The sequence below is a fragment of the Heteronotia binoei genome, chromosome 13 (genome assembly GCF_032191835.1).
Source record: "Heteronotia binoei isolate CCM8104 ecotype False Entrance Well chromosome 13, APGP_CSIRO_Hbin_v1, whole genome shotgun sequence".
In the NCBI taxonomy this organism is placed as follows: Eukaryota; Metazoa; Chordata; class Lepidosauria; order Squamata; family Gekkonidae; genus Heteronotia; species Heteronotia binoei.
The window spans coordinates 38,116,035-38,127,043 of record NC_083235.1 but is presented as its reverse complement, the minus strand read 5'-3'; the positions used below and the strand labels follow the sequence as shown (position 1 = coordinate 38,127,043).

The 11,009-nt window shown below is 42.3% G+C and overlaps 1 protein-coding gene across 2 annotated transcripts; it reads right to left on the bottom strand.

The window, feature by feature from the left end:
• Positions 1-1,173: 1,173 nt before the first annotated feature.
• On the bottom strand, positions 1,174-10,881 carry COPRS (coordinator of PRMT5 and differentiation stimulator). 2 transcript variants are annotated; one of them, XR_009556150.1, is made up of 5 exons: positions 10,654-10,881; positions 6,992-7,055; positions 5,400-5,597; positions 1,524-2,181; positions 1,174-1,431 (listed from the first exon to the last, which is right to left on the bottom strand). XR_009556150.1 is itself a non-coding variant. In XM_060253527.1 (4 exons), exons 1-4 carry the CDS (start codon positions 10,690-10,692, stop codon positions 2,009-2,011), a joined length of 474 nt encoding a protein of 157 aa, XP_060109510.1. In that variant the 5' UTR covers positions 10,693-10,881; the 3' UTR covers positions 1,174-2,008. The 2 variants fall into 2 exon arrangements, 1 of the variants encoding a protein (XP_060109510.1); XM_060253527.1 differs by having other exon boundaries at positions 1,174-2,181.
• Between the last annotated feature and the right edge of the window lie 128 nt (positions 10,882-11,009).

Sequence of the window (11,009 nt, the reverse complement as noted above, 5' to 3'; positions counted from 1 at the left end):
AGGGTCAGTCTACACACTCATACATACATCAAGGCTTTTTTGTAGCAGGAACTCATCATTTACATATTAGGCCACTCCCCCTGATATAGCCAATCCTCCCGGAGCTTACAATAGGTGCTGTACTAAGAGTCCTGTAAGCTCCAGGAGGATTGACTATATCGGGGGTGTGGGGGGTGTGGCCCAATATGCAAAGGAGTTCCTGCTACAAAAAAAACCCCTGTATACAATGATACAAATGACAAGAAATTCATAACTGACACCAGCTCAGAATATTATTCAAGTTTCTAAGAATTAAGCCAATGCAGATGCAAATGGAAGCATCTGGTGATCTAGTCTCATGGATAGCACAGGCTAGCTGGATATCCTCTGATCTTAGAAGCTAAACAGGGTTGGTTCTGGTTAGTATTTGGATGGGAGACCACCAAAGAAGTCCAAGGTCGCAAAATGCTAAGGCAGGCAATGGCAAACCACATCTGAACATCTCTTACATTGAAAAACCCTGCGACAGGTCGCTGTAAGTCAGCCGTGACTTAATGGCAAAAAAAAAGAAGATACACAGGGAAACGGTATGAGGGAAATATTACCTTGTGGCACAGAATTTTGTGGATCTTCTCACCACTGACTCCACAGGGGAACACCATAGGTTCATCTCAAGTACCACATGTCTTTCAAGGAAGGCTAGGTATATTGAAAAAACTTTGATACTCTGTCTACTGTATAATGTAGGAGCATTTCTCATGCAATAAGGGGTGGAGGAAAATGGGTAATAGCTGTGGGGGGAGGAGGACATAGGAAGGTAAAATACTGTATTAAATGTTTCTAGAGGAATCTGGCATTCCTTCAGCACTTGTTTTGCAGGATTGGAACATTTTCTTGGTCAGACAAATCCCTTTCATTATTCCATTGCAAATTCTCAGACAAATTCCTGAGGACAGCTTGGAATTATCATTTGTTAGATGCATGGGGATGGTAGTTACAAGACTAATCACCTGACCCCATTCATTATTCTATTGCAGTTTCCCAGACAAATTCCTGAGGACGGTTTGGAATTATCATTTGTTGAAGATATGGGAATGACAATTACAAGACTAATCAACTAATAATTGATTTTAAGGCCTCCGTTACGTCTGTATGAATCAGTGCAAGGATGACATAAGATGCTTGACAATATGCTGAGTTAGCCATTTCTCAAATTTATAAAGCATGTTAAATGAAATATATATACAACATCTAAAAAGCAAACAGCCTGTATTCTTCAGGGGACAAGGTGCCATAACACACTCCTCCAGCATGCTGCTAGGTCTTCAATTTCAAATAAATATATAGCTAAATGATAGCAAAGAATTTATAACATGGACAGAAATACTAACAATTAGATCAGTGCAGCCTTGTCAAATAAAAAAGACGACATGGGAGAGTAACAGTGCCATCCTCAGCAGAGTTACATCTTTCTAAATTAATTTCAATGCATGGGCTTAGAAGGGTTTAACTCTGCTGAGGATGGCATGGTATAACTGGCAGACCTCAGTAACCAGACTGATGACATTGAAATAAAACTCAAATCATTTCCAGAACAGTTTACATTAAATCAAACAGTGCTATTTTTTGCCATGGATCCAACACCTGTTCTCTTTCTCTGCTTTCCAACAGCGCAATATGCAATTGCTTTAAAATAATACACGGCAGCTCCAGCTTGAAGCATAAATGGTGCTTACTGGATCCAGCACAAAGATCCCCAGTATTCCTGGGTCTCCCACTCCCACCAGCAGCCATTTCTGAACCCAGGAAAAGTTTATTGCTGAGGGCTACAGGACCCTTGTGCAATAATAGCTTATTACTCATTGAGAGTCCTGAATCCCCTGGAATAAATTTTCCCAAGGTCAGAAATCTCTGCTAGGGAAGAGCCTGCAGCCATCAGCAATTTCCACTGGTGAGCTGTGGGATCCAACCCATTGTTCACAGGTCAGTACCATGAGAAATAAATTTCCACTACAGTGTTCACAGTAGTTCAGTCAACAGCATCATCAAATTGGCCATTCACTGGTTTGGTCTTTTGGCGCCTCACAGTCACTGGTGCTACATGGTGCGAGCTTGGGTCATACAGAGGCTCTTCTTGAACAGAACATAATGCCACTGGATTCTGGTCTTGCACACTACCACAGAAGATCACATCATCAGTATCTAAAGATATAATTTGGAAGTCATTTAAGCACTTTGTAAAAAATGCTTTTGGTTTCATTTGATTTAAGCAGTAATCCTAAACATGTTGTACAAAGGAAGTCCCCACTGAGCTAAAACTTAACTTCTGAATAAGTTTAAGATCATGCAAACAGATGCCCAAGCAGACTGGAAGCTTATTATTAAATAGTAAAGCATTCATCAGTGCAAGTGCTTATTTTGTATTTAATTGCAACTCATCCAGGAATGTCAAATGGCTTTAGAAGAAGAAATTAAACCCTGTATTAAGCCTCCTAAGACAACAAAGCTACTAAGAGGACACGCCTCAAAGGCCTAGAAAGGAGATTGGGAAAGCACAACCTGTAGACATCACAGTGCTAAACAAAGTGGCACTATCTGTACTGCACACAGAGCTGACTTTATTTCCCAATTAATTCCAAACAGTCAGCAACTTTTTAGGGCAAAGGAAAAAAGATGAAGTTGCAGAAAGAAGTCAAAGGACAGACAGAGCAATGCTAGGGCTGAAAAGCACAAATGGGGTAAAAATATTGATTTCTATAGGTTAATCTCAGGTCCATTAGATGTACTCTAAATTATTTTCTTGTACACACTAGTGGAAAACAACTGTGCATCAAGACTTCAGACATGTATATAAGAATTCATATGTGCATATTGTGCCACAGGGCACAATCCTGTCCCCCATGCTTTTCAATCTCTGCATAAAGCCCTTAGAACAAATCATTCACAGTTTGGGGGTTGGCTAGCATCAATATGCTTATCCAGATCTTCAGATGATAAAGTAGTGGTCCTGAATTGATGCCTGTTGTGGATAAATGGCAAAAAGTGAACAAGCTGAAATTAAATCCTCCAAATACGGAGGTAATGCTGGCTGGAAAGACCAAAATCTTGAAGGACATTCTGCTTTTCATTGGGGTTCAGCTGACTCTTGCAGACTCATTTAAGAGTCTCAGGGTTCTACTGGATCCATTATTACTGCTGAAGAAGCATGTTAATGCAGCTGCAAAAACACTTCCTTCCAACTCAGTGTAGCCCAGGTAGCCTCATATCTTGACTCAGCCAATCTAGCCACCTGGATCCACACCATGGTAACATTAAGACTAGGCTACTGTAATTCCCTCTACCTATGTCTTCCCTCTATGGAACAGAGAGATTCCAGCTGGTGCAGAACACTGCAGCTTGTTTTATTATCAGGAGCTGGGCACAGCTTGCATATTGCTCCCATTCTGCCCATCATTAATTGACCATCAGATACCAGGTTCAATTCAAGGTATTAGCTATTGCATTCAAAGTCCTTCAGGGTCTCAGTCTCTGATCTAAATAAATAATATCTGATATGGCTGCAAGGGTTATTGTATCCACACAACAGCATAGACCTGTCTGAAGACCATTTTTAGTTAGCATAAAGGACCAGGAAAATTACCAGTTACAGGTAGCTTGATATTATAGGTTTTACAAATGGAGGATCCACAAGGAAGGAATCTCACCTCTGTCCAGTCCCCCTGCCCATGCTATCTCTTCTTGACATCCCCAAACCATCTCCATTCTCTCCCTTCTCTAGAGTTTTCTGTACCCATTTACAGTCTTCAGCGCTCCCTGTTTTTTATAATCTAGAATTATCTTCTCTGTACACAGATCTGCTACCATCCTCCTCACTATCGTACTTTTTACATCCATGTGGTTAGGCTTCAGGAAAGCACATATAAAGTTCTGAAAAGGCTTCAGTGAGACTGAATATACGTTTCACTCCTGTACTGCGTGTACACTGAAGGCCTAACAAAATGTTACACTGTTCTTGGGCCTGTCCTGGACCTAATCACATGCTGGCAGTTTCTTTTTGAAACGTAAGATTCTTAGGCACATGGGGATCCAGACCCATAGCTATGGGGGGGGGGGGCCGGGGAGGCTGAACCGCTCTATGGAAACCCGCCTTCCCTCTGTAGGGCCCCTCCATTGGGAGGGGGATAGAGGACGCATGGGGAATACACATCTGGTCCAATTGTGGTATCATCTGCACTCAAAGTGCAAGAGTGAAAACGCAAAAACAAAAAAGTGCAGGCATCATGAAAAACACGCCCCCCCCCCCCCAACACTCACATGCAACGAGGCCAGCTCTGCAGCTGGGCATCCCCAACCAGCCAGTGCACTGCCCTGCCTGCCCCCCCCCCGGAGGTAGCCACGCTTTGCCCCCGCTCTCCATCTCTGCCCACCAAGAACTCCTGGGCCCTTTTCTGTGCCTCCTCCACCCTGGATTCACCCCTGCTCCAGGGCTCCACTCCAGCAGTCGCCTCTGGGCTGTGGGGTCCTCCTTCTGACTTCTCTGGATACCCCTGCTGCATTTCCCAAGACAGCCGGGCCTTGGCCTGGAGGAAAGGGAGGCGGACAGAGAGAGAGCTGGGGCTGGGCAGGCTGGCAGCTGGAGGGAAGAAGCAGCCAAGCGCCCCCCCCCATCTTTTAGCTCCTGGGCCCCTCCATCCAAAATTTTCTGGCTACAGGCCTGTGAGGATCTGATTTGGATCAGACTGGCAGGAGAAAGGGCTTAAGCCTGCCCTTCTCCAGATCTGAAACAGCCTGGGGGAGCTGCTATTGACCTCACTGGAAAAACCTGCAATAGTGTGGGCATTCCATCAATACAAGTTTAGCGCATCAGTGCACAATACTTTTCCCAATGGAGCAAATAACAAATAACAGCTTCTAAAGATTGTTTCAGGTCAGGAAATGGTGCATCAAGAGATGATTCTTTACTCTTCCTGGCTTAACACCAAAGCTCTGAAAGAACAAAGAAAACTGCTGCACGAACTTGTTCAGACAGCATTGTAATGTGGAATCAAACATGCCAGTGTGTATTACATCTTCCAGTGGCCATGTTGGATCTGAGATTAAAATTTAGGAGAGGAGAATGATGAAAGCCATTCAGAGCACCTATCAGGGAGAGAAGCAGGGTACAAATGAAGTAAATAAATATCTCCTGTATCTATTTAACCTTTCTACCACCTCAACACTATAATAGTTCCCTGGTACTCTGTCCCTTTTACCTCTTGCTTTTAAAAATCTACTATTTCTCCCAGTTGAGTACAGAGACGGCTCACAAACAGCTTCAAAAGCACATTCCATAAATATCTCCCCATAATAGTGCTCAACCCAAATACCAAGCCACCTAGCACTTGCTCAAGGAAAGTATATGGAGCCCCTCCCCTACCTACCATAAGGATTGTTATTGTATTCGATCTCTGCCAGTTCTTTATCCCAGTCTTCTGCCTCATAATTGGATACTGGATTCTTCTCAGGAAAAGCTATATCTGCGGGCACACTGTAGCCCTCCAAGTCTTCAGCATCTAACTCCAGATCTCTGATGTCCTCAAGAATGTCTTCATTGTCCTCTGCAACACTATCTCCTATGTCTACAAAAACAGAACCACTACCAAATTAAAGAGGTAAAGAAAACAAAAAGAGGGGATTTTAATAGATTAATAGAATTTACCAATTAAGATACTTTCTCGTATCTTCAGGGAAGGAGCAGCAGAAAACATAGAGCAAGGGAATGGCCTAGATCAGGGGTATCAAACATGCGGCCCGGGGGCCAGCTCAGGCCCCCCGAGCAAGTCTGCTTCCTTCTCCCTCTCTTTTGCTTCCTTCTGTGTCACAGTTTGCTTTGCCAGGATTGCTCAGTCATACAGGAGATACAGAGCAAAGTCTCTACTTTCTTCATTGGCTGAGGCTCCTCCCTTGGGGAGAAAGGGAAGAGGAGAGGTTGCTTTGCCAAGCTCTCTCAGTCACACAGCAGGACTACTGAGTCAAGCCTTTCTTCTTTCTGTTGGTTGAGGCTCCTCCCCCTCCTCGTCCCCTGGGAAGGGAGGGAAAGAGTCAGAGCTTCCTTTGCCCAGTTCCCTCAATCCCACAGGAGATACAAAACACTTAAAAAAAAAGCACCTCTGTATCCTTTATGACATTTGTATCTCTACTTCCTGGCATTACATTTTATGACACATGTGGCCCAGCCCAATTAGGTCTCATTTATGTCAGATCCGTCCCTCATAACAATTAAGTTCGACACCCCTGGCCTAGATGGTCTGTATGGCTCCCTTTCAACTCTATGATTCTATTCTATGAAAACAACTGTTCACTACCTTCTTTGATGCAACCGTAATAAATATTTAAAGATTAAAACCCCAGGCCTCATAGCTTCCTTTTCTCAGGGATTAATACTTACAAATCTTCTGACCTCACCTTAGTATAACATATTTTCTAAATCCATCACTGTAAGATCTGTTTAAATACCCAACTTCTTATCTGCTTGTATTCTTGATTATGTAATTCAGCTGCTATTTTCCACCTTCTACAATGCATTATCCCCCCCCCCCCATTAGTAGGGCGTTTTAAAAAAAATATTATCTCTTTCCCTCTTCTCCTCCTGGCTCCATTTATGTGGTCTATATTTTAAAAATTCTGAAGAGATTATGGATTTATGACTACTTAATCCAAAATGGACTTTTTAGAATGATGTGATTAAAAAAGAATATTATTGCTACCAGTCATATCTTAAATGCCATCTCTCTTTAGAATAGCTTAATTTTTTTTAATTTTGGCAACTGTATCACAATTCTCACTTTAACATTACAATATAAGGAACTGTAAAAAAAAAAAAATCTTTCAGCCCAACTACCCAATAGGTGAATTTTATCCAAGACATATACAAAGTATCTGTTCATCTACTGAGTTATGGATCTTTCTACCAGGATTAGGGAACCTCTACTACCTAATGCAAGAATCGTCACCCCATCATAAAATAAAATACCTTTTACAGGTTTCCTCTTCACCACATCTCCCTGTCCAGTTGCAGAAGGTGCATCAACCTCTGTCTGCAGGGCAAAAAAGATTATCCTCTTTATAGGAAATATCATGAGAATGAACCTTGATCTCTAACACTGTAACTTTAGAAACTTTAGAATTTAAGATCCCCATGGTGTAGAGTGGTAAACTGCAGTACTGCAGTCCAAGCTTTGCTCATGACCTGAGTTCGACCCTGGCAGAAGTTATGGTTGACTTAACCTTCCATCCTTCCAAGGTGGGTAAAATGAGTTCCCAGCTTGCTGAGGGTAAAGTGTAAATGACTGGGGAAGGCAATGGCAAACCACCCCATAAAAAGTTTGCCATGAAAACGTGAAAGAACCTCACCCCAGAGTCGGAAACGACTGGTGCTTGCGCGGGGGATTACCTTTATCTTTTTAATTTTGAAAACTTAAACATACAGTACAAGCGAAATATAGGAACTGGAGGTTTATGCAGTATACTAAATAGTATTATCATGAAAAAATAATGTTCATACCACCTTTCCACCCAAGTAAGGTCATTCCTAAAACAATGAGCATTAAAAAAATTTTTAAATAAAATATGCATAAAACAATTCAACAGAAACATATAAACACACATAACACCAAAACCAAGGATGACGGCCAATAACAGTTATTGGGGGAACATAAAACAAAGAGAGTCTTGCCAGCTGGTGGAAGACAATAACAAAGGAAGACAGAAATGAATTTTCCTGGGGAAAGTGTTCCAATGTTTCTGATGTTTTAGTGATCATATCACTCTTTATGCTATTGAGTTACGTGACCAATTTTCACTTATTTTTATGTTAGCAGCATGACCATGACCTATTAAGGTGCTCAGTAAACTGCTGAGTGAAGACGATTTCCAACATATGCATGGAAATGCACTTGCTCACCTCCTTCTCCTACCGTCTCAAGACCAATCCCAAGACCTGTCTTAAAGGTGAACCTTTGTATTGCCAGGAGAAGGGCATTGTAATATTTGTTTCCTTAAGCTCAGAACCTGCTTACAGTAAAGGCTTTTGCCTCTTAAGCAACTATTCTCCAGGGTTATCCAAAACAAAAACACTCCAGCCATGTTGTTCAGACTTGACTGATTACCAACTTTAAATCCTTCTTTCAGCCACCTTGCTTCTGGGCTACCAGGCCCTAGATTTCCTACTTTCTGTGACTACAAGGGAAACCCTCTATATATAGAGGCATCCAAGCTGTGAATACCAGCGCAATATCAGCACTATACCTTGTTTGTTGACCCACCAGGTTAACCACTTGGTCATCATATGCATCATGATTCTGAACCAGACACACTACTGGTCTTTCAACGCCTTTCAAAGTCATTTGTATCCCTAACCCTTGTGTGGTATTTGATCCCAAAGACAGCTTTCCCTTCTTTTTCTGAGTGGAAATGCACACATTCTGTCACCTTCATTCCACAGACCATACTGGATGAACATTCCATAGAATTAGTTGGAAGTAAATCTGATTCAGATGCTTCACGGCCAGTAGTACAATAACATACAGACCACAGAAGTGCTAGTGATTTTCATTTGATATTATAGAAAAACTTCATGCAAGTTCAGCTTGTTTAAGAATTTCTATCCTGAGATTTTTAAAAAGTAATCAAGTGATGCAATATTTTGGTGATTAGATTATGATAAATCAGACATGGATTCATGCAATTCAGCTCAAAAGAAATAGAACAGGAAGACAAGTTTTGAAAATTATGAAGAAAGCATTTGAAAAGAGCATGCAAAATACGTAGGGGAACTGTCCTTAAAGTCTGCAAAAGGCACTAAAGAACATAAAAAGTCAGTCATCTTCCATGATATTTCAGTTAAGAAAAGAGCTGGAGGTGGAGGGGTGGGGTTGAAAACCATTGTATACAGAAAAGTTGACAGTGGAATGTTGCAACTTTGCCACTGCTGTTCATAACTGGTATTGGTTTATTCTTACTGCTGTTTTAATTTTTCTAATATTGTTCCCCAGACAATGTTACTGAAAGACAGCTTAATAAAACACCTGGAGTTATATAAGGAACACTGCAAGATTAGTTTAAATATCAACATTTCCTTTATGCAAAGCCATGGATTGAGACCTCTTAGAAACATGTGGTCCACCCCTTTAAGAACTATTCTTCTACAAGACTTTCCAGTAGTGATTTTCATACTGGGGTTCCTTAAATAATGGCAAAATAGTTTATTTTTAAAACATCCCTTGGTCTCTACCAGTATTTAAACATTCCTTGGTCTCTACCATCAGCCGCCCTGAGCCCATTAGGGGAGAGTGGGATATAAATTTGATAAAATAAAATAAATATTGTTGTGCAACAGACAGAGCAGCAGTGTCAGGTGTATTTTGGAGCGCATTTTCAGTTTATGTGTAAGGCTCAACAAGCAAGTGCCCTGCACAAGCACAACATGCTTCAGACCCCTCTGCAATGCACTGGGTCTCTATCACAGAGACTCCTATGCAATGCACTGGGTCTCTACAGAGCAGCAGTGTCAGGTGTATTCTGGAGTGCATTTTCAGTTTATGTGTGAGGCTCAACAAGCAGGTGCCCTGCACAAGCCCAACATGCTCCAGACTCCTCTGCAATCCACTGGGTCTCTATAACAGATATTCCAGGGGTCTTCATCGGACCTCTGCATTGAACAATTAAGAATATATGTTTTCAGCTGCCTCCTTTATCATGATGAATCAGCACAGAAAGCGATGCAGCTTCATATTGGAACCGCCCTTTGTTTCAGGAATATATTCTACTCATTTTCCATACCATTCTTTTCAGGGGGAAAAAGCACAAAGGTTTAAATTATAATCCTACACATATTTTCTCAGAAGCTAGTCCCATTGACTTCCAACAGATTTACTACCAATTCAAGAGTGTTACTTGACTGCAAGCTCCATTCAAATAATGCAACTTCCTTCCAAATGCTCACTGCTTTAGCTGGACGCAGATTTAATCTAGCCCACAGGCAAGCATTAAATCCAGAGCAGAGCTATCCCACAAGCACACAGGTTCGATGCTACGCTGAATTTAATTTTTTAACCAACATGTTTCATCGCGGGAGGAAAGGTAATGTGTGTATTCCGGAGTCGTGTAAGAGCCTCATTAGCCCTCGTTTGTATTTATCTCAATGAAACACCTTAAGATTCCCCATATCTCTGAAACTAGTTAACAATCAACCAGTGCACAAGCCATTTAAGATCTACTTCGTGCCCTGCAAAGCTGAAGCACACTTGCACCTTAGGGAACCTGTGTTTGAGGTTTTTTAAAAAACCCGCATTGGGAACAGACGAGGTGGGAACGAGAGCCCTTGGAGCTCAAGACCAAACGGGGAAAGGATTTGAAAACAAACTTGCTGTCCGTATTCTTTCTTTTTACAAAGTGAAGTCCTTACTTCCAAATAAACCTACTCAGGGTGGCAGCTTCAGTTGAGATAATCATGCGCACAAAGCACCTGACGAAGTGAACGGCGGAATTAATTAATGCTGTTGGTCTTTAAACCGTCGCTCTTCACCCACTATTTCGTTTTGCCTCGAATCACAAGCTCTTCACAACCTCGCAGTTACACCCCCCACACACACACACACACTACGATATTCCTCCACTTGCTTCCCTTTTCCTCACCCTCTGGCCTGGGGGATCCTGCTGTCCGGTCGCCTCCATCCCCGGACAGCAGAAACTCCCATTAGCCCTCTCTTCAAAATTCCCCACAGTCCCCGTCTCCTCCCGCAGAGGCTACAGCGCCGCGGGCCAGACGCGTCACGTGATCGGCCGAGGAGCCAGCCAATCAGCGCCTTAGAAGAGAGACCGGGACGTTGGTTTGGGAGCTCTTGCAGCGCGGCGTGTCGCCCCTTCTATGGGAGAGGCGGGCAATTTATGTATTTGCAGGGAAGTAAGGCTTTGGCTAAATGTGCATTGCAAAAAAGGTGATGATGGCATTGTTGGGTTTGTCAAATCACTTCAGACAGACTGCAGGTGAA